The sequence below is a fragment of the Dromaius novaehollandiae genome, unplaced genomic scaffold, assembly GCF_036370855.1.
Source record: "Dromaius novaehollandiae isolate bDroNov1 unplaced genomic scaffold, bDroNov1.hap1 HAP1_SCAFFOLD_65, whole genome shotgun sequence".
In the NCBI taxonomy this organism is placed as follows: Eukaryota; Metazoa; Chordata; class Aves; order Casuariiformes; family Dromaiidae; genus Dromaius; species Dromaius novaehollandiae.
In genome coordinates this window covers 489116-512043 of record NW_026991288.1, presented here as the reverse complement: position 1 = coordinate 512043, position 22928 = coordinate 489116, and the positions used below count along the sequence as shown (strand labels likewise).

The 22928-nt window shown below is 58.4% G+C and overlaps 1 protein-coding gene across 1 annotated transcript in view; it reads right to left on the bottom strand.

The window, feature by feature from the left end:
* Positions 1-22419, bottom strand: part of LOC135325515 (scavenger receptor cysteine-rich domain-containing protein SCART1-like) — a 43002-nt gene extending 20583 nt beyond the window's left edge. The window contains exons 1-14 of the mRNA XM_064503644.1: positions 22272-22419; positions 9755-10064; positions 9208-9521; positions 7856-8173; positions 7459-7773; positions 6727-7041; positions 5971-6033; positions 5564-5888; positions 5176-5201; positions 4749-4886; positions 3916-4011; positions 3392-3475; positions 2858-3010; positions 2349-2526 (exon numbers count right to left, since the gene is read on the bottom strand). Coding sequence (XP_064359714.1) covers positions 2349-2526; positions 2858-3010; positions 3392-3475; positions 3916-4011; positions 4749-4886; positions 5176-5201; positions 5564-5888; positions 5971-6033; positions 6727-7041; positions 7459-7773; positions 7856-8173; positions 9208-9521; positions 9755-10064; positions 22272-22419 — 2783 coding nt within the window. The remainder of the gene's footprint in view (positions 1-2348; positions 2527-2857; positions 3011-3391; positions 3476-3915; positions 4012-4748; positions 4887-5175; positions 5202-5563; positions 5889-5970; positions 6034-6726; positions 7042-7458; positions 7774-7855; positions 8174-9207; positions 9522-9754; positions 10065-22271) is intronic.
* Between the last annotated feature and the right edge of the window lie 509 nt (positions 22420-22928).

Here is a 22928-nt window from a genome sequence, read left to right as displayed (position 1 = left end):
CCAAGGCAAGAGATTGGATTGTGGGTCTGGTCTGGAGCCTGGCAAACATCTCCTGGGGATCCCAGGGACATCATCCTGGTGATGGAACAGGGCCATGTCATCATGTTGTCGCTCTTGGGCCATCTCTGGCCCAAATCTATGTGTGTCTGTGTAGTGACATTTCTGTAGCTGAGCATAGTGGTCCCTGTGGCAGCCCTCAGGGAGAGTGTGTCCTTCGGTTGAGGGCTGAGCCCGGCCCCACATCTCCCTGTAGGGCAGGGCAGGGGCTGGCGCTGCCCTGGGGCTGGCTGAGAAGGCGCTCAGCCCACAGCGGAGGGACTGTGGGGCTGAGCAGAGCTGCATTGCTCTTCTGTACCCCGACTGCTGGAAGCCAGTGGGAGAAAAGCATTCACAGAGTGAGACCCCATGAAGGTGGGTAATGCACATGGGTGCTGCAAACACAACTCCCGTCCCCACGGGAAACCCCTGCTCCTGCTGGGGCTCAGGCTTCAGCCCTGCCTCTCCCACAGGGAGAGATGGGCCAGGAGCTGGGAGGGAGGGGGCTGTCTCGGGGCAGGGGCTGCCGTCAGGGAGGCTCCAGGTCCTGGGGCTGGAGGTGGTGCCTGAGCCCCGGCTCCCCTCAGAACTCCCAGAGTCACCCCAGCCCTGCCCCACTGCTTCAGGGATGTGCTGCTGACACCACTGTCACCATCAGTGTTAAGCCATGGCTGTTCCCAGCAGGGAGCCCGGCTTTGCCCTGCCCCAGCTGGGGGGTGCAGGGGGCTCACACAGCCCCACTGCCAGGCAGTGGCTTGGCTACTGGGGCCAAAGAGAGCTGCCCCTCCTGGGACCCAGAGCTGAAACCTTCCTGCGAAGCAGAGCCAGCGCTGGGCAGCACTGGGGCTGGGAGCGTTATCCTCTGCCTCCCCGAGAGGTCTGATTTTGTCTCCTGGCCTGACGGTGCCCGTTGCGGGGGGAGAGGCGAGCTGTCCTGGGGCAGCTGGGCAGGGAGAGCTGATGGCAGTCGCATGGCCCCATGCTTTCCTGTGGCTGGGAAGGCTGCAATCAGTAAACAAGTGGAGGGAGGGATGCATAAGTGGTAGGGTGAGGGGGAAGAGAAAAGGAAGGAAAGAAAAAAATGCAAAGGAAAAAGCAGGGAACATAAATAACTGCAGTGTAGGAAGGAAAAAAAGCCAGGAAAAAAAAAAAATCTTATCATGGAAATATGCCCTTGTGAGCATCCTCAGGGATGGGCCTGTCACAAGGCCAGGGGCTGAACCGTGACTTTGGGCTGGAGCCTGCGTGTTGTGGGGCTCCCTTCTCCAGCCCACTGCCCTCTCCCTCTTCTGCCTCCCACCCTGCTGAAGGAAACGTCCCCTCCTGTGGCTGCCTGCTCCCGTCCCCTGCGCCCTGCACACAGATGTTGCCCTGCACAGACCCAGCCTGGTGCCCCAGGCGAGGCAGCTCCTTCTTCTGCCCTCGCAGCCCAGCAGCGGCAGGGCAGAGGGGTGGGGGAGGATGGGAGCAGGAGGGGGGTCCCAGCACTGTCCTGGCCCTGGTGCCTCAGTCCCTGGCTGTGCCAGGAGTGCTCAGGAGTCCACGAGGGCCACAGGAGCCAGGAGCAGCCCCTGGAAATGGGAGTCCCTGCAGAGCCAGAGGAGGGGAAAATCAAGCTGCTCTGCGCCGTGTGCGGGGGCAGCGGGAAGCAGAGCTGCCCCCAACCACTGTGGGGAGGTGATCCCCAGGGGATGAGCCCCTCTGGGGCTGCCTGGGATGTTCAGGGCCCTGCTGGCAGCTCCGGGCTCACTGCTGTGGGGCCACCGCCCATGGTTAACCCTGTCACTGCAGCTCTGCGGTGGCCTCTGTGCCTGGGACCAGGGTGGCCCAGGCAGAGCCCCCAGGAACAGAGCAAGCAGGGGCACTCCTGGGGTGAGGAGACTGGACCTCCCCGCCCAGAGGGGCATTACGGGACCCTGCAGAGAGACCCATTTTGGCTGGAAGCTCTGTGTGTTGTTTGCAGGATGGAAATGTCTCTGCCAGCAGGAATATCCTCCAGCTGGACTGCTCACTATTCCCGCACTGCAGGGACCAGAGGCACTTGCAGGCACACAGCCTGTCTCAGAGCCCGCTGCTCCCGAGACTTGTCCCTTCCCCACTGCTGGTTCCTGGTGCTTCGCCCTCCCTGATCAGCCTCAGGGAGACACCCTGACACCCGGGCAGGGAAGCACCAGCTCTGGATCAAACCTCCAAATGGCTTTAATAACAACAAATACCAATGCATGGTGTAAAAGTAGAGGAATGAAAATAGAGGAAATGCCCAGCTCTTTCTGCTACCAGTGGGAGAAGGGAGACCAGTCTCTGGCACTCACGGCTCTCCCAGCTGCTCAGACCTCTCTTCCATCCCAGGTGCACCCAACCACATGGCAGGGGTGGTCTCTCCTGGCCCTGGGCTCAGGGACCTTTTGGCACCAGGGTCCAGTCTCACAACCTTGATGTCCTCATGGGCATGTGCCAGAGACACCTCTTCAGCATCATCGTATCCCGTGTCTGCGGGGAGCAGGGATGGGGCGGCTCTCTCAGCTCCAGGGGCCCCATCGCTTCCCCAGGAGTGCAGGCTCCCCCCTGGAAGCAGCAAGGCCGGTGCATTGTGCAAGTTATCCCTGTGCGCGTGCCCCTTCTGGGCTGTCAATCCCCTTTCTCTCCCTCCTCTTAATGTCCTGAGATCTTCAGCCTGTTCTCCCACCCTAGTTTCCCCACCAGGAAAACTCCTGGGCACATTCCCTCCCTATCCCAGGAAGTTGGGCTGTCAGTACGCAGCGACTCTCCTAGCACTGGGGACCGCACCCCAGGAGCCGGCAGCACTGCATTTGCCCCTCACCTCTCTGTGCCTCCCTGGGCCCATCTCCCTCCTCTGCTTCCCTGGGCGCTTCCCAATCTTGCTGCCCAGGAACAAGATCCTCCCCGGGGTCAGAGACGTCCCTGGCATCGTCATAGCCATCTGCTGGGTCACCTCTGGGCAGGATGAGGCCATCTGAAAGGAGAGGGGAGCTGGTGGCAATGAGAAGAGCCCTCCCGCAGAGCAGAGGAAGGAAGGACATGCAGGAACAAGGGGCTGAGATGATGGTGTTGGCAGGGCCACAGGAGACCCGGCGTCCTGCCCACCCACCCCAGAGTCTCAGGAGCGTGTGTGCGGCAGTGGGGATCCCTCTCGACCATGTCCCCTGTGGGGCACAGGGCTACAGGCACCCAGCTCAGACGGGTACGGCCGACCCTCGCCTGCTCCGCATGGCTCTGGAGTCACTGCTCAGGGCGATTCCTCCCCACCCCGATGGTGACACCCAGTGACACTGCTGTCGGTCACAGAGCTACAGGGAGGAGAGACCGACCCTTCCTCTGCCTCCCCCTCCATTACCTGGGGCTGACCCAGGACCGTCCTCCTCCTCACTGTCCCTGGGGTCAGGATGCAGCTTGGTCAGGGACCCCTCTGAAGAGGAGCCTGGCGAGAGGAGCAGCGGGTGTTATCAGGGTGAGCCCTGCTGACCCTGCTCATGGCCAGCGCTGCTGGGGACAGGGACCCACACAGCAGGGACTGCATGGGGAGAGGGCTCGGGGCTCGTCCTGCTCCCATGGGACAAACCCCATCTCAAAGGGCCTTTCAGAGCTGCCCTGGGACAGCCCCTTCCCTCACCCCCCAGGAACAACCCTGGGGTGCAGTGGGGCAGGCAGGGAGGAGCTGTGCCCCGGACTGGGATGGGCAGAGCTGGTGGGGAGGAAGCTCCTCTCCTGAGCCCAGCATGGGGCTGCTCTCCCCACAGACTCCATGGCCCAGTGCTGTGGGGACCACTGGCCCAGGGGCTGCCAAGGTCCCATCCTGGGTCAGGGCCGGAGGAAAGGGCCCTGCAGACGTGCTCCCACCCAGGAGGGACCCACACAGACCTGAACGACCAAACCTCGCCTGCTTCTCCCACGTCAGGCTGTAGTCGATCTCCTGGTACACGGCCTCAGAGAAGGGCTCCAGAGACCTCCTGGAGCCTGGGGACAGAGGCAGGGTCAGCACAGAGACATGGAGAATGAGCCCGATGTGGTCACCCAGCCCTTCCCCAGGGCCAGCCCAGCACTGACCCCACCGCCCAGCCCCACTGCTCTGTCCAGGTACCACTATCCCATCTCCAGTGACAGCAATGTCCCTGTGGAGATGGCCTGGGGCAATGTCACCCTCACGCTGTCCCTTCAGAGACAGCTCAATGCCCCTTTTGGCCCCGACTCAGTCCCTGGTCTGACCCTGGAGCAGCTCCCGTGGCTCCTCTCCCCGGAGGGCTCCCCACTCTCTGCCAGACGGGTCCGTAACGCGGCCCTGCCCTGCCACGGGTGGGCAGGGATGGACGGAGGGAGCAGCCTGGGGACCGGACACCTGCACTGAGAGACCCCCTGCCCTGTGCTCCTCCCGGCACCACTCCTGCCCCACAGCATCCCCGCCAGCGCTGCCCACAGCATGGCCAGCAGCATCCTCAGACATCTCCCACTGCTCCTGGCTCCCCCGGCCCCTCGCTGCCACTTCTCTCCTCACCCACCACCATCTCCTCCTGCGTCTGCACTCTCTCCACCCCTGGTTGCTGGTGTCCCACAGACAGACAGCGAAGGGGCAGTGAATAGGGCAGGAGGCAGCACCCCCACCCCAGCTCCATCTGCGCCCCTCACAGACACCCCACAGCACCCGCGGGGCTGCCAAGAGGCATCGCCCACCCTGGGACCGATGGGGAAGGACCCACCTCTGCGCTGAGCCCTGGCACTTCGCACTTGCCCCACCAGGAGGGCCAGGAGCAGCAAGAGCAGGGCCCCCAGGACGATGCAGATGACGACAGGCACCGAGACTCTCCCGCTGTCCCTCGCACGGCCCTGGGTGGGATCTGCATGGGCAGGGACATGGATGAGGCAGCCCCTGGCCTGGGGGAGGGGGGCCCCAGGGACACCCCAGTCCTGACCCCTACCTGTGGCAGCAGGGATGGGGGCACAGGGGTGGGTCACGGGGCAGCTCCCACACTGCTGGGTGAATCACAGCCCTCCCCAAAGCCACCCGCTCCCACCCCAGGGCCTCCTCTCTGGGGCTCTGCACCCCAGCACAGAGCCCCTTCCCTGGGGCTGCAGCTCACAGCCCGGCCCCAGGGAGACCCAGCCCCAGGGAGGAGGGGAGGTTACCTGCTCGGGGGGGTGACGTTGTCGTCCTGGGTGCAGCTGTGGAGCAGGGAGAGAGAGAGAGGGGAGTGTTTGTGTGTGTGTGTGTGCGCGCGCGCGCAGATGTCCCCTACAAGTCCCACCTGAACTGTCCTCCTCTGGGTCCCTGTGACAGGCTCAGGGCCCTCTGCTCTGGGCCGTGGGGAGGACGGCACAGGCAGCCCAGGGGATGCACCCAGAGGGCTGCAGGATCCCACAGGCAGAGGCCTGAGGACACCCAGCCCCACAACAGCTGCTCCCCACCTGGCACCAGACACCTGACCTCCCCAGGGACATCCCTGCTCTGAGGAGCTCTGGGGCCATGTGAGGACCCAGCTGGGGAAACATGTCCTGGAGCAAGGAGACAAAGCACTGCCACTCACCGGAGCAATTCACGGCAGCATCTTCCTTGTGCTGGCAGGCACCGCTGTCCCCGGGCTGGGCCCAGCAGTCCCAGAGAGACCGCTCCGTCCCTCGGCACTCCACCTGCTCCAGCCAGATGGGACCCGTCCCCTCCCCAAACGCAGCCTCCCCCAGGGCAGACACCGCGGGGCCGCAGCCCAGCTGCCTGCACGCCACCTCAGCGTCCTTCAGATCCCAGGAGTCGTCGCACACCGTCCCCCAGGAGCCGCGGCGCCAAACCTCCACTCTGCCCGAGCACCCGTCCTCTCCTCCCACGGCACGAATCTTCTCCGTCTCTGGAAAAGGCAGAAACCCCCTGTCACTGGGGTAGCTGGGAGAGCCCAGCCAGGCAAGAAGGGGACACGGAGGAGCAGCTACCTGTGCAGCTTGTAGAGTTGGGGCACTCGGCCACCGGGGCTGGGGGCGTTTCTGGTCGTCTCCCTGCAGAAGGAAATGCTGCGGTGAAGGGGCTGCTCCGTGGGGGCCACACAGGTGGGAGCAGGACTGACCTGTGCTTGAACCTCCCAGTGCCTCCTTGGTCATGCACACAGCTGAAGCCCCCAGTAATGCAGTGTACAACACTGCTGCACTCCAGGGTTACCCCTGGCTGCTCACCCCCAAAGCGTCCCTGGTTAGCAGAGGAGCAGAAGGATGTTCCCAGAGGGGAGGCTTTTCTGAGCTCTGGTGCAACAAGTGCTCTGGGCAGTGCCTGTTTTCTGCACAGCCCTCAGCCACCAGGACTGGTTTCACTCTCCCTCTTCCCAGTCCCTCAGCAAACCACAGCCATGAGCGGGATGCTCTGCATGGACTTCCCAAGCTAAAAGGAGGTTGTCTGGGCCTGTCTATGGGCGACAGAGAGCAACAGGCAGCTCGGAGAGGTGTCCAAGGGGAGATGGAGGAGACACTGCCTAGAGGTGCCTCTGCCCCTCCTTGGGCTATGCAGGGAGCTCAGAACAGCTACTGCTGATGGACACGTGTCCCTCCGAGCGCTGAAGGCATGTTTGTGTCACTGACAGCAGAATGGTCTCAAATGGAAAGTAAAAGCCACTCCAAGCTCTTTCTCTGCATTGCACCTTGCTGAACAGGGAGCAAGACCTGCTGTGAACCTTTGTGCTCAGGTGGCTCCAGCATTACCATTGCAGGTGATGTGAGTCTCTTCTCGTTGGTCATCACAAGACTGCGGGTCCCAGGGAGCAGAGGGGCACTGCCAAAAGGAGCTGTTCATCTTCCCACATTGAACATAATCCAGCCATGCGGGGCCAGATACCTTGCCATACACCAGATGTGTTTCAATGAACCCTCCATCTCCACAGCCCAGCTCTTTGCACACCAGAGACACGGTGTCAGGAGTCATCGAGTTGGAGCAAACACTCCCCCACGTCCCGTTGTAGAAAACCCGCAGGCGCCCAGAGCAGCCGTCGCTGTTCTCCAGCCTCAGGGCCACAAACTCTGGAAGGAAAGGCACAAAGTTGGGGGGATCAAGCTAGTCCTGGGGTGAGGAGAGAGAAACTGCAGCCATCCCTGACAATCCCCCCTGCAGTAGCCAAGGGCGAGGAGAGTTACTCCAAGAAGCAGGGACCCTCCTGGGCACCCCTGGGCTCAGACAGGAAGAGGACACTGCCAGCAAGTCACTGTTTCACCAAGGGAGTAGAGAAGTCCCTGGGATGCAGCAGTGCCCTCCCCTCTAACCCCTGGAGACAGCTGTGCTCTCCCTGTAACAGTCTGATGGGGAGTGTGCACGAGTGTCCCCAGGTCGGGGGCAGGAAGGGGGCTCGGGGCAGCCAGGGACAGTCTCACCATGCCCTGCTCTTCCCTCGTCCCTACCTCCCCGGGCACCAGGCTCCCACCACCGCTCCCTGCACAGACCTGAGCAGACGACTCCTGCGTCCTCTTTGTGCCTGCAGTTGTGCTGCCCCCAGGCCCCGGCAGGGCAGTCCCAGAGAGCAGCCTCACCCCCGGAGCAGTTCACGTCGTCCAGCCAGATCTGCCCGGAGCCTTCCCCATAACGAGCAGAGCCGGCCGCCTCCACAGCCACCCCACAGCCCAGCTGGTGGCAAACCACGGTGGCGTCAGACAGGTCCCAGGAGTCATCGCAGACGGTCCCCCAGCTGCCCCGGTAGTAGATCTCCACTCTCCCGGCACAGCGCCCTGCCCCATTCACCAGCCGGACCCGCCGGCTCCCTGCAGACAGGAGAAACCCCGGCTGTCAGAGGTTCGCAGCCCTGGGGAGCACAGCACGTCGGGGACCGTCAGAGCGACTCACCCGAGCAAACCACCCCCACGTCCTCAGCAATTCCTGCCGGCGCTGCCTCCAGCAGGGAGGTGTTGCAGAGGGCCAGGCGAGTCTCCTCCCCTGCACACTGGACCCTTCTCAGCCCCACAGGGCCCGTCCCTCGCTCAGGCTTCGGCGGGTTGTAAGCTCGCTCTGCCTCTCCGCACTGGAGCTGCCGGCACACCACGCTGGCATCGTCCATGTCCCACTGGTCATCCAGGACTCTGCCCCACGCCCCGTGCAGGGACATCTCCACTCGCCCGTCACACCGGCTTCCTCCGTCCACCAGCCGCAGGGATTCAGAGGGTCCTGCCCGGAGAGAGGGGAAATGCCCTGGATCCTCTGTGACACTGGGGAGCCCTGCATCTTCCCGTGTGTCTCCCATTTCTGATGTCCTCGGACACCCTGGGGCTCACCCAGCTGTATCCAGCTCACAGTAAGGAGCTCAAGGATGGGAGTTTTCCCAGGGATTTCTTTTTCTCCACTCACTAAACCTTGCTGAGTACAAATGTTGCTGTTTCTCAGGAAGGGACAGAGATGGGAAAGTGTGGGAGGTCAGCACAAATCCCAGAGACACCAGATATGTCCTTAATGATGAATCTGGAGCAGCTCCAGCAGGAGGAAGCAGGGGCCTGTGCAAGGCCTGGGTGATGGACAGGACGAGCCCAAGCCTTGCTCCCCTCTCTGCTCTGGGACTGGCCCCTGCTGAGACACCCAGGGGAGAGCCCACACGTTTCTGCCCCTCTGCATCCCTATGGATCGGGGCCTGGGAGCTGGTGTCCTTGGCAGGAAGCAGACGGCCAAGGGCCATTCTGACAAAACAGGACAAGTTTGGGTTCATACTGACAAGAAGCAAGGGCAAATCCCAGCCCCACTCTGCAGCTCAGCCCCAGGGATTGCTCCTGCTAGGCGAACCCATGGCAGCCCCTGCCGGTGGTGGGATCAGGGTCTGCGGGGCTCTCTGCAGTCTGAGATGGGGCTGTGTGATGCAGGAGGGAGCAGAGGGTCCTTCACAGCTGCAGTGAGTGGAGCTGTGTCCCACAGCCCTGTCCTGAGCCTGAGCTGCAGGAGGGAGCAGAGGAGCCCAGGCCTGGTGGTGGCCCCTGGGGCCTGAACCAGCTGCCCTGGGGAGGCAGAGATGTCTCCTCCGTGCTCACTCCTCATTTCTCACAAGGCAAAGAGGTCTGCCTGAGCAGGCAAAGCCCTTTCAGTCCCTCCATGGGGAACCACAGTTTCTCCAGGAAGAAATTCAGTTTGTCATTGCCATGGGTTCCCCAGCTTCGTGTTGCCATGTGACACACAAGGGGCAAGTTCAGTTAATCCTGCATTTTCCCTGCACTCACCTGAGCAAAAAACACCAGCACTGTTGTCATGTGAGCATGGGGAGGCCCCCAGGGCAGTCACAGGGCACTGTCCCAAATGGGATTCAGTCCCATTGCAGTGGAAGCTGTCTCTCCAGACAGGGCCGGTTCCTCTCCCAAAATGCCCTCCTCCAGGAACGGACTCAGCAAATCCACAGTTGAGTTGACGACAGAGAACGTGGGCATCGGCGACGTCCCAGTGAGAGTCACAGAGGCTTCCCCAGGTCCCCTGCACCTGGATCTCCACCCGCCCCGAACACACCGTGCTGCCATTCACCAGCCTGAATCCTGTGTACTCGGGGGAAAGAGGAGGAAAAGTGAGGATGGCTTTGAGCTCTTGCACCCTCAGGTGTTGAAGGAGACACCAAAGGCATAGCAGCCCTTCCTGCTCCTTCCACAGCATTTTAAGATTACAATGACTCCAGCCCTCCTGTGCTCACACCATGCTCAGCACGGTCACTTCCCTGCTCCCCTGCCCCACGGCACACAGCTCGTGGGAGGCATTTCACACCTCCTCCCCAAATGCTCACGTGTGCAGGTGACACCAGCATCGTTCGCATGGGTGCAGGTCTGGTTGCTGAGGGACTTCCTGGGGCAGGAGGAGAGGAGGGATTCATTCCCCACACACTGCAGCTCTCCGTCCCAGATGGGACCGACCCCCTCTCCAAAGTGAGCTCCCCCGGGGATGGACAGGGCTGTGCCACACTGCAGCTCCCTGCAGATAACATCGGCAGCTTTGAGACCAAAGTGAGAGTCACAGACTGGTCTCCACTGGTCCCCATCTCTGATCTTCACACGTCCTGAGCAGGGGCTGTCTCCTCCAACCAGCTGGACAAATCCTGGAAAAAACACCAACGATGGGGAGTTCCCAGGGGCTTCCAGCAGTTACACACCTGCATCCCACACAATTTCCATGGCAGCCACATCCAAAATGCCCTGTGAACATCCTGGCAGCAGCTGTCAGGGGGTTTTGATGACACAAACCCTCCAGGGCCCCCTGCACCTCCTCTCACACCCACACAGCACCCCAGGGCTTGTGTCTGTCCTGGACCCACAGACACAGGCACTGCTCAGGGAAATGCTGCTGCCCCAGAGGCCTGGCACTGCCCAGCGCAGGCCCCAGCACTGCAGCACCTGGACCAGGAGAAGCTGCCCAGGCGCTCACGGCTGCTGCAGCCTGCTCAGCCCCTGCAGAGCTCAGGGCTCAGGGCCAGGCTGGGGAGCTGCCTCAGAGCAGCCCAAAATGCGCCCTGTTCCCGGGGGTGTCCTGGGGTGTCGGGGTGTCTGTGAGGGGTGACACGTCCCAGGCACAGAAGTGGTGCAGCTGTAACCGGGTCGGTGCCTGGGCCAGCTGCCCCCTCCGACGTGTGCCCGGGGAGGGGTGTCCCCAGGCAGGGCCACAGCACGTCGCAGGCCAGCGACCGGGCAGAGGAGCAGGAGACCCGTGTGCAGCCTGGGCTGACACCGTCGCGCACTGCAAAAGCAGGCACAGACGAGGGTCAGCGAGTGCTGGCAAAGCCCTGTGGCACGGGGCAGTGTGGGGAGCCGGGGCCGGCAGGAGCGGCTGGACAGTGCTGCCTGGACGGGCCGTGTTCCCCACGGGGCGGTGACAGCCCCAGGGACCCGCAGGGCTGGCCTGAGCGTGCAGCGACACGGGAGGGAGCAGCCAGCGGCCCCGCAGCCACCAAGCCCCGAGCCCACATGGGGCTGGTCCTCGCAGGGTGGCCCTGGGCACGGGGTGCGAGGTGCTGCCTGCCGCCCTGCTCCTCTGCCCAGGCCCTGCTCTTCTCCCCTCTGAAAAGCCCCTTTGGCTCAGCTGAGGGACTTGTGTTTGAGGGGAATGAGCCGAGGGGCCACGGCCATCTCATGCCCTATCCCGGCTGTGGGGTGCTGAGCAAGTCATCCCTGAGGTCTAGGGCACAGGAACCCCCAGCACTGCCAGCCGGGTCCTGGCAGAATGGGAGGAGATCGATGGAGACCAAGAGACACCACAGGGCAGCGTGGGGGATTCATCTCCCAGCATGAGGCACCACCTGGGGTGGGCTGAGCCCCCAGGACCCTCACGGGGTCTGTGCACCCGGGGATGGGCTCACCCGGGCTTTCCCTGGGGACAGCAGCAGCAACAGTCCCAGCTCGGCAGCGAGAGCAGCCACGTCAGGGCCTGCGCTGGTACCCACGCATTTCTCCTTCAGGGCACAGCCCGGTTAGTGCTCTGATCCCAGGCCCGACCCCAAAGGTGAGGCACTGCCTGACTCCTTACCCGAACAAACCACTGCAGCATCCCAAGCATGAACGCAGTTATAAACTTTACCCCAACCAGCATGTCTGCACTCAGACAGGGCAGTCTCGGTGCCTTGACAGCCAAGAAGGCTCAGCCAAATCGGCCCAGATCCTGGCCCAAAATATCCATCCTGAACGGCTTGGAGAGCAGATCCACAGCCCAGCTGCTTACAAACTACAGCAGCATCTTTCATGTCCCAGGCATAACGACACACCGTCCCCCACTGGTCCTGGTGTTTCACCTCCACTCTCCCAGCACAGCGCCTGCCACCAGCCTCCAGCCTCACCTCCGCAGCACCTTCAAACACAGACACGGGGCAGGTTAGGGGAGCACCGAGCCCCAGCGCTGTGGCTGTGCGGGGTCCCCTGCCTGGGGCCGAGTCCCAGGCACCAGGGTGTGAGCCCTCTCCCCTCCGCGCTGTCCTGCGGCAGTGCCGGCTCCCTCCTCTCCCCACAGGCTGCACTGGGCTGTGCTGGGGGATGCCCAGCTCCGGCCCTGCTGGGCCATTCCCACCCCAGAGCCCTCGGCACCTCCTCGCACCCCATCAGCCCCCCTGCACCCCGCCCATGCCCACCCGGACACCCTGCCAGGCTCTGCACAGGGCACCCGCTCCTCCCCAGCCCGGTGCCCCACGAGCAGCCCTGAACCCCCAGGCCTCCCCACACACTGCTGCCCTCCCCCCCCAGGATCCCAGCCCCCTGCCCACCACCTGCCCTGGGCACCACCCAAACCCACCCACATCCCACAGGGCTTTCCGCACCAAGATGATCCCCACAATCCCTCCCAACCCACATCCCCTCCTCGCCCATGGGGATGAGCCCAGCCCCTGCCCCTGGCCAGGGCCCCCAGGAAGGACACCTCTCTGCCGGGCTGTGGACGCAGATGCCCTGGTCCCCTTCTCTCTGCGGGGCACAAACTGCCCCTGCTTGGGCCAGGCTCACCCTGAAATGGGGCAGCAAGCAGCACAGAAACCCTCCTGGGCACCCGGGGGATTGGCTGTGCCCTGGGGATTGCTGAGCTCTGCAGTCACCAGCTGACCCACCGCCAGCTCCGGGGCACAGCACTGGGGGCACAGGGGGTCCCCAAAGGGTGCCCAAGGACGAGGTGTCTACAAGCACACCCAGGCACCGACTGCCATAAGCACAGGAGCCCTGGAAGCACAAACACCCTTCTCCCACCCAGAGCGGCACAGTGTCGATGGACTTGAGCACCTTCTGACCCTTGTCTCACTGCTTTCTGGGATGAAACCCCTTTTCCAGAGGGATCCCCATGACCCTGCTGGTGCCCAGTGGCCCCAGGGCTGTGGGACAAGGAAGCAGGCACTTACCCCTGCAGAGCTGCACCCAGAGGAGCAGCCACAGCACCCGAGGGACGAGGAGGCCCTCTGCCTCCATCCGCAGCCTCCTGCCCTGACGGCACTGCCCTGCTGCACCCCACTCCCTGACACAGCTCCTGGGGACTCGCGCAGGACAACAAAGATGGGAGGCTAATATATATCTGCAGGTGCTGGCCCAGCTGCAGGAGGAGCCAATCGAAGCAGCAGGCACCTTTTTAGACATTATCAGGCGTCATCTCCCGTCTGACACAGCCCAGCCCTCCAATGAACTTCTCCAGCACCATTCATGACCATATATGAGGCACGGCTCTACTGCGGATGTCACGGTCGCTGCTCTGGGGCATCGTCACGGGGCCCATCCCAGTGGGACAGGGCAGGCCATGGGGGGAAAATGGGTCTGTCGCCCCTCGTATCCCACTGTGGGGACAGGGAGCTTTGGGCATCTCATACCCTGTGTTTGCCCACGTGCCCAAGGTGTGAGTGTCCAGCTGTCCCCACACCATGGGAACCGTGGAGCTGGGATTGCCCCGGGACGGGCTGTGTCAGGAGGGGAAGGAAACAGAAACAGCCCCTGACCCCGCTACAGCCCTGCTGTGCCGGGAGCAGCAGCGGTGAAAGCCCTCTTTGCCATGGCCAGAGCCACATCCCGTGAGCGCGGGCTTGTCAGTCCCTTCCTGGCCCGCCCCGCGGTGGGTGCCTTGGTCAGGAGCAGGGAGCTGGGGCATGTCACTGCTCTGACAGCAGACAGGGCAGCCCAGGCACTCAGACCCCCCCCACCCCCCCGGGTGTTCACCCAAGAGCCCGTTATTCCCTCGCCGGGGCTGAGCGGGAGATCAAAGCCTCGCCTGCAGGTGCACAAACCACAGCCCACGTGACCTCGGCAGCCTGCGCCGCGCTCTCCCTGCAGCAGCGGCTGAGCCAGGAAGACGGTGGTTTCTCTCTGGGCCTGGTTCCCCAAGCAGTGTCACTGCACGTAGCCACTGTGCCAGCTCCAGCCCCAAACCTGCTCCCAGGGATGGGGCCGCAGGGGCTGCTCCTGCTGCCTTTGCAGACACAGGTGCTGGGCACAGGTCCTAGAGGGGGATTTTTCTCTGCAGGTGACCAAAACACTCCTAAGCCCCCATGCTCAGGGCTGAGCAGGGGGACGGATGTCTCCTGTGCTGCAGGGGCACAGTGCTCACAGCTCACAGCACTACAGCAGCCCAGGGCCACTGGCACCCAGCACCTCTCCATCTCTCTGTAACTCCTGTCCATCGCACACCACCATTTATGCAGAACAGCACACACATTTCATTGCAGTTTCACACAAGCAATACGGCATCTCACAGCATCCCACCATGCTGTTATTGCACACTTTCATACATTGCAATGCCATTAGACTTTCACATATGGTTATGTATTTTACTTTTCTACTTACTCAGTGGTTTTCTATTGAGAAATGCTTGAGCATTGTATTAGGCTCTTCAAATATTATTGTGGCTCTCTTTTTTCACATTACTCTATTATGTTGCCCTTCCTGGGATGTTGTCCTTATCCTCTCAGGAGCACTTTGCATTTAACTTATTTACCTTCCCTTCCCTTCCCAGCAGGCACAGGGCTTGGATACTGACTGTGAGATGACTGATGCCTAAGTGCCTGAGAGGTCAACAGTAGGCACACGTGGCATATGATGACACGGACCTGAGGTAGGGTAGTGCAAAGATCCTTTATTGAAAACACAATGGCTGGTTATATAGCAATCAAGCCCAGCCACTCCTCCAAGTATCTCCTAAGCATTGTGGCATCTTGTGATAGGTAGGAAGACATCTCCTGATCCCTGGCAGGCAGGCAGGCCAGCAGGACAGGCCCACCGTAGCTGCTGACACATAGGCAGGAAGGCACACCGTGACTGCTGGTACACAGGGAGGAAGTCACATCATGATCACTGGCAACTCACGTGCACACATTCTGGCCACAGATCATAGTTACCACATCATCACTTTCTGTCTTAGAGATTCTCTGCTGTCTTACACAGTGCCATCCTGTTTTGGTCCCCAACAGGCACATGGGTGGGACACGTGCTTTTGGGGTCATTCCTGCTGCAGTAACTGATAGGCCCGCAGCAGGCACACGGCTTGAATGCCGACTGCCAGGTCACTGCTCCCTGAACACCTCACAGGCCAGCAGCAGACGCAGGGCTTGATTTTGATTCTGAGGTCACTTCTCCCAGAGCCCCTGATAGGCCAGCAGCAGGCACACGGCTTGCGTGTTGATTGTGAGGTCACTGCTGCCTGAGTACCTCATAGGCCAGGAGCAGGCATATGGCTTGGATCTTGATTCTGAGGTCACTGCTGCCTCAGCATGGTGCATCAGGGACACAGAGGGGCCAGGACTAGACATGGCAGCAGGCAGAGCACCCCAAAAGCCCAAAAACACAGCAAGGCCAACTCTCCATCCCTGGAAGCTGCTTTTAATCCCCTAAAGGCTTTAAAAATGGACTTTCTTGGAACATCCATTTTCAGCCCTGCTCACGTTCAGTTCCCACCTCAAGGAAGCAGATGAAGCGGTCCCAAGGGGCTTCACCTGGCCAAATCTCTTCTCTCTCTTGTGCCTATTTTCCTGCCAAAAAGAGGCCTCTGTGGACATTTTTCTCATGCCTTTCCTTGGGGGTGACATTACCTCTGCCTCCTCCAAGAGCCTTTGCACCCATTCTCCAATCAGAACATACCTGGACAGAGAATCGGTGACCTCTCACATGCTACAGTCCCAAAGGTGATATTAAAGCAGGTGTACACATGAAGAACAGAGACCCAGTACAGACCTTGCAGGAAAAGCTCACAAGCTCCCTGCTGATGGACAGGGGTAATTTCTACAGCACACAGACCCTGGAAATCAGAGATTACTAATGCTGCAGGCCTGTATGCTGCTGGGACAGGAGTGACCTCAAAGTCGATTCCCAGCCATGCGCTTGCTGCTGGCCTACCAGGGACTCAGAAAGAGATGACCTCACAGTCACTTCACAGCCGTGGGCTTGTTACTGGCCTAGAAGCCTCTGAGAAAAAAGTTACCTCACTGCAAGTTCCCCAGCCGCGAGAAAAATGCTGACCTATCAGCTGCACGGGCAGAACTGGTCTCAAAAACATCTATCCCAGCCATGTACCTGCTGCTGCCCTATCAACCGCTCAGGTAGAAGTGACCTCACAGTCACCGTCACCAGCCACACGGCTGCTGCTATCCAATCAGTTCAGCAGTCAGAAGTGACCTCACAATCAACAGCCAAGCCACGTGCCTCCTCCAGGCCTATCAGCTACTCACAAAGAATTCATGTGACACCGGTGATTTCCTGGCATAGCTCTCACACACAGTGGTGACCTCACTACCCACACCCTCACCACGTGCCTGCTGCTGCCTGCAGCTCCCCCTGCCCCCCCCCCCCCCCCAGGGCTGAGCCAGCTCCTCAACAGCCTCCCTGAGTCACCTCGTGGCTTCGCAGTGCTCAGAGTGCAGCAAAACACCCATGACGTACCAGTTACTACCCCCCAAAAGATCAGCTTTTGCCCATGTATTACCTACACCCAGCCTATGACACTTAGGAAGTGGAGAACAGCCCGGAATTCTTGGCATCATTTTCTAATGGGAGCATTGCATGGGAGCAGCGATCACGGAGCTGAGGACAGCAGGGCCTCCTGTGCCATCAGGGTGAGAGGCCTTCCCACAACTCGGCAGTCAGCAAACGCTCTGCACAGCCAGGACAACAACCCTTCTCCTAGTTCATGGTTTGACCTGCTGCAGCTCCAGCAGGAAGCAGCCCCATCGGCAGCACCACTGCCCCGCCCCAGCGGGAGGGCACCCGCCGGCATCTGAACACACCCACAGCCCCCCCACACCCGTCCCCAACCCCGACCCAGATGCACCCGCCCGCTTCCTCCTCTCCTTTCCTCCCTCCTCTTCTCTCCCCCAGGTCAGGCCCCACCCCTTCCTCCCCTCCCCGAGGACCCTGCATGCTGGACTCTGATTGGTTGATAGAGCTGTCAGTCCCACCCAGACCCGCCCACCTCCTCTTGCCGGCCAACAGCAGGGCCGCACTGGGGGTGTTGCCATGGCAATGCTGTGGCCACGTGACCCGGGCGGGACGGCGCCATCTTAGTGGCGGCTGCGGGGTGAGAGGCTCCTGGAGCGCTGACGAGCTGCTGCTCCAGGCTGAGGCGCATCGAAATGCGGTTCGTGCGTGGGGCGAGTCCGGACACGGGGGCAGAGGGACCGCAGCCCGCCCCGAGGAGTCCTGACGTTCCTGCGGTTCTGCCTGCAGCCTCCTTCCCGACGCGGCCCTCGGGCAGCCCAGGCTGGCGCTGTCTCCTGGGGGAGCTGCAGCGTGGGGCCGCCGCGGGGTGGCCTGTCCGACGTGTGCCACCATGGAGCAACGCCCGCGGTTTGCACCCCAGTTAGGAACAGAGAGCCGCTGGGTCTGGGGGAGGCTGTCAGCTGCAAAGGGCTTCCTGCTGTCCTGCAGAGCAGTTCAAGTGCTGTTAACGTCTGCCATAATTCCTTTCTCATGTCTGACTATGACCTTTAGACTTTCTCTTTTTCTCCTACAAAAGTGGATTTTTCACTGTATTCGGGGGAGGGAAAATGAACCTCAGTGCAGTGTGATTGCAGAGTCTCAAGCACTTGTTCTTAAACCGCTCTGTACAAAGCAAACATTTGAACTAACTTTCTTTTAGTTTTGAAGAACCTGGCTAAGTGTTAATTTGAGTCTGTCGTTATGTGCACTCCACACTGAGATGTCCTGCTGCTTGTATGCATTGTGTCCAACCATTTTGACACTTGGTTTTCTTTGCTCTTGTGTGTGCAGCTTTCTGTCAGTCCCGCAGAAGCAGTATTGCAAGCCAGCGGATGATGATCTTCTTCCTCAGAAAATGTGAAATAACGGTGAGCAGTCAGTATATACGCTTTATGCTGCATTCTCTGAATTGCCTTTTTGTGATTTTTGTATAGATACTCTGCTTACAAACAGCTGCTTCAGGGCTTGTTTTTCCACTTTAAAACTTATCAGAAATAATGGCTGGGGTTGAAATATGCAAGAAGACTGTGTGATGCCTTCCATTGCCTAGGCACAACTAAGCTGTTAAGCTTTTGTGATTTTACTCCTCAGCTCCTGAATCTTGTTGTTCCACATGCACAAAAGAATGCTGTTTGCCTGGGCAGCGTGGTTAGCCTACAGGCTAAAAGGCACTGCTTAGTGTCCTGTGCTTGTCCCTGTGGCTGAGATTTGGATTCCTGTTTTTCCTTGACATCTGCTCACCTCCCAAAGAATCTCCTGGGTGCTGTAGTTTAGTTGCCTGTTATAGGCAAAAGGATCGCAGAATCATTTTTATAAATTGACTTAAGCTCCTTTGTAATATATTCCTTTCATTGAGAGTCACTTCCAGGATTTCCTTTTTAGGGAACTGCATTTATTGGGTGTAGGGGCAGACAGCGAGGGATCGGACAAGATAGAAATAAGGAGCCGAAGGCCATGGGCTGAATAGATAGCAGTATGGGAACACAGGGAGTAACCGCACAGAATGAGGGAGTGATGATAGGAACATGACCTTTGGGAAGGTATAACGTGGCGCTTGCAAGGAGAAGAGAAAGTACCGTAAATCACTGTGGGAAAGTACCAATCCGGGCTAGAGCTTATATATAGGGCTTGCTTGCTTGAATAAAGTTGATTCTGATCCAGCACATCGGAGTCCGTGAATCAGACCACCACAACTGGGGGCAAGTTTATGAGTATTTGTTCTTGTACCAGCATTACTTGTGGGTGTAACTGGTTCTCTGTCCCTAGAGCAACTTCTATTATATGTAACAATCATATTTCCTCTGTCTTAGTTTTGCTATGTCAAATTACATTCTCCTAGTGTGCTTTTGAATGATTGGCACTTCATTTTTGGAGCATCTTCATAGCTTGCCTTTGTCACTTTTCGTTTGAATCTCAGTTCCCTTTTTTCAAATAAGACCAGAATTGCTCACGCTATTTTGTATGATATCTCTCAAGTGACAGTATGAACAGTTCTGTGGCTGCTGAGGAACTATTGCTTTTTTCATGATTCTACTGGTGGATTAGTAGTTGATTAGCTGATACGCTCCATTTTGTATCTGGATAAGAATTTGCAGCAACCTCCACATTTACTGAGCCTTGGTTTAGAGCAGAAATTCTTGTGCTGCTGCATTTTTGTACTGAGGAGTTAGTCAGTAGGTGCTGCTGTCAGTGCCGGCCTGGAATTCAGAGCTCTCCTCTGGGCACTCAGTGGGAAATAATGTGGGAATGAGGGTAATTCGTGAAAGGCTCTAGCAACTTTGCTTGCTGTGAGGGAAGAAACTTGACGGCTTTCAGGAGAATGCTCTTTGTGATTAAGGGAAGAAGTTCAGCATATGATCTTTAGAGCCACTTTCTGAATGGATCTGAGTGGGGTAAGGCTGTATTTCAGGACGGAAGAGGATGTTGCAGTAGTTGAGCTCATTATGCCTTGAGGAAGAGATGTAATTATGCAATAGCTCGTGAAGGCAGTACCTCGCCCATGTTCCACAGCCTGTGCAAGACTTGAACAAGGAGAATAAAAATGTATAAAAAGCTTCAAGCCAAAGGAGGTGTGCCTCATAATTATGTGTGCCTCATAATTATCTTCCTGCATGCATCATAATTAATTGAAGCTCTCTCAGGAGCACCCTTCTTGATCTGTCCTGCTGTTTTGGTCACATCTGTGAACATGAAGTTCAGAGGAAATCAGGGGGAATAGATTCACAAATACAGTTACTTTGCAAGGCTCTGGCATACTGTGTGCCAAAGTCAAGGTGCATATAAGTACCGGGTGCTTTTCTAATCACTCAGATGGCAATACTAATTTCCTCTTGGATTATTTCTCTGTAGAAGTACTCTTAAACAAGAAAAATTCCATAAAGAAGTGTTAATGGCGATTGTGGTGAGAAAGGTTGTTTTGGATGCTGTAAGCACTTGGAGCTTGGAGAAAGCTATCTATTGCTTGATAAGAACACTTTGACATTCTTTAGAGCAGTCAGTTTAGGAAAGAAGAGGGGGCCTCAGTTTTGGAAGAGCGATGATTCAATACGTGCAAAGGGCTTATGTTTTACAGAGTGGATACTTAATGCTCAGTGAAACTGGGTGCTCTGTGTGTCTGATTACAGATTTGAACAACTTGTAGCTGAATTTTGATTGTAAACTAGTTAAACATTTCACCTTCCCAGCAAAGACTGAATTTTGCTCTCACAAGGAGAAATGTGTAATGCAGTTTGAAATCAGATGCACGAGGAATACAGATAATGGGCTGGAAACTTCTTAGCTCTCACAGCACATTCTGGAGGAGGCTTCACTTGATTTTTGATGTGATTTAGTGTGACCTAGTCTTGTCTTTGTTACTGCCTTTGAAATGCTTGTGGATGGAAACATGAAGTCTACAGCAGTGATTCCCCATCCTCCTCCTCCTCTGATGATGAGGAACATTTTGCGAGGTGTAGGAAGCACAGCCCTAACAGAGCTGTCAGAAGGTGAGTGTGATTAGAGAAGAGGGGAGGGAGGAATCTGCTGAAGAGGCAGAGCAGCTGCCTGACTGTGAAGTGTTCTCCTCCCTGCTCCTATGCAGATTCTAAACAGTGGCAATATTTAATCCATTAGCATAGTATGTAACTTACTGGCACTGGTGGCTCTAAGGGGGCTCTCTGCAATTGGATTTTTAGACTTGACTCTTTAAAAGCAATTGGATTTCTTTGAAGGGGTTAGGCGTAAACTCTAAATATTTTAATGTAAAATTCTACTGCCCCTCTGCTTTACAGTAGGCTATTCAGAAAGAACCCCCCCCAACAGAAAATTTATAAATGGAGGCAGCGATGGGGTTTCTTTGCCTTTCTTAAACCCAGGACATGGGTTCTGTTGGATTTATCTTTAGGTAAACTGAGACATCAATACATTTGTGTGCTTGAAAAGCTTCTGCCATTATTGAGCTTTTATAGTAGCAGTAAAAAGTAATTTCTTAAGAACAGATGAAATCCAGAATATACATAGATTCAAAGTATAGGGGATTGCTTGCCATAGTTAAAGGCTTAGTGTCTTGTGTGATAAGCGGAAAGTATACTCAAAACATGTCCTGGTTTAAAAAGGTGTTTTGGGAGTTTTGTCATCTATGATTTTTTTTACATACCTGAGAACCTGATTACTTTATAAGCTGGAGAGGTTTGTCTGTTGGAAGTCAATTGCAATTGTTTGCTTGAAAGACCAGGCATTTCCCTTTATGGGTGCAATGTCTGTAGATTTACTAGTTAGCTGTATATATTCTCTATCAGCAAAACTCAGTTCACAGCATGAGGAAATAGAACTTTAAATTCTTCTCTTTCAAGAAGGTTAAAAGTACTGCAAATAAGCAAAGAAAAACCTTCAAATGTTTTGCTGCTTGATTCATTGGTATTCTCTTCTAAACAATGGTAGCTTAGCCTTTCTACTTGATATTTAAGTATTATCTGGAAATACAGAATACCTTTTTCTTCCTCCCAGCTTTAGACTTTCTCCTCAGCTACTGCCGACCATGGCAACCGCCAGGGCTTTGTGTGTCTGTGTCTGTCTGGGGCTGGGTAGCCCAAACTGGACCCTATTCCCACACACGGTCTCTCCCAGGCCGAGCCAAGGGGAGCAATGCCTTCCCTCGCCCTGCTGGCTGCCCTCTGCTAACACAGCTGGGGTGCGGGGCCGGCCGTGCTGCCGGGTCACGCTGCTGCCTCCAGCTCCGCTTGTCCCCAGGATCTCCTACCTACCTTGGGTACCCACCACCGCTGTGACCGTCCCCGAGTGCCCTGCCCCTTTGTGCTGGGAGCTTCCTCCAAAAGGGTCCTACCCCCACCCACTGCTGGGAGCTGCCTCTCACGGTGCCCTGCAGCCACAGGCTGTTTCTAGCTAGGCCGCTTTCCGGCCCAGGCACCACCACAGCAACAGCCACAGCAGTCTCAACTCATCTGCTGTGCCGTTCTGCGCAGCAGCACTTCCCTGGCCTCTGTGCAGGGCCAAACTGAGACTGAGGCATGGCCATCCTGGCTCTGCACGGCCTCGCTGGCCATCCCAGGGCCTGACATACGGCTCTGCTGCAACCCCAGCTGCCCTTCCGCCCCCAGCGGCTGCCCCCTGAGACTCCCCAGGCCTGCCCCACCCCCGGGCACACCTTGGCATCCCAGGGCTCTCCCAACAGCACTGTCAGCCACCCAGGCCAGCCGCGAGGGCCTCTGCTGAGGTGTCCTGCAAGACCTGGCCCGCCCATGGTGAGCCTGGCCAGCAGGTCTGTGGGGACCTCCCTGGGGACTGTGAGTGCCTGGAGATCCAAGCAGCCAAGGAGAGCAGCTGCCTGGGCAAGGCACAGAGGAGCCCCGAGCTGGGCAGAGGAAGAGTCTTCCTACTCCCCAGAAACCCACTCCCAGCTGGGCTCAGAAACTGGGCCCGCAGGGCTGGAGGCAAAGATGGGGATGGCCACGGGCACAGCAAGGCACTGTGATGGGGGGGCGGCAGGGGAGGTGGTGTCTCCACGGGGGACTGCCAGGAGATGGTCATGGGGGTCCCCATGGCGACCGCCAGGGCTTTGTGATGGGGTGGCATCGTGCCCTCAAGGCCATTGTGAGGGGGCGGTCCCCGTGGTGACCATGTCCCTGCTGCGGCCAGAGCCCCCGGGGTCCCCACTCTGAGGAGAGCAGCTCGATCAGCTGCCAGAGTGTCAGGTCCCCAGGAGAGCATCCTGGAGATGGACAAGGAGCGGCAGGCAAGCGCCTGCTCCCAGCCCGCGGACGGCCTTCCAGGAGCGCAGGAGTGCAGGAGCGAGGTGAGTGATGGGGCTGGAGGCAGGGGCAGGCAGCAGGGATGGGACCTGCATGGAGAGAGCGAGGGTGTGGGGTGGGCGAGCTGGGGGTGGGACAGCCAGCTCTGAGGTACTCCAGTAGCAAAGGGTATTATTAATTCCTGGCCCCCAGGGCAGACTGGGGCACACGGATGCTCCAAGGCCACACGGCCGCAGTAACCTCCACCCAGGGCAGAGAGCAGCTCTGGGCTGAGCTCAGCCTGGCTGTGGCCAGCCTTGT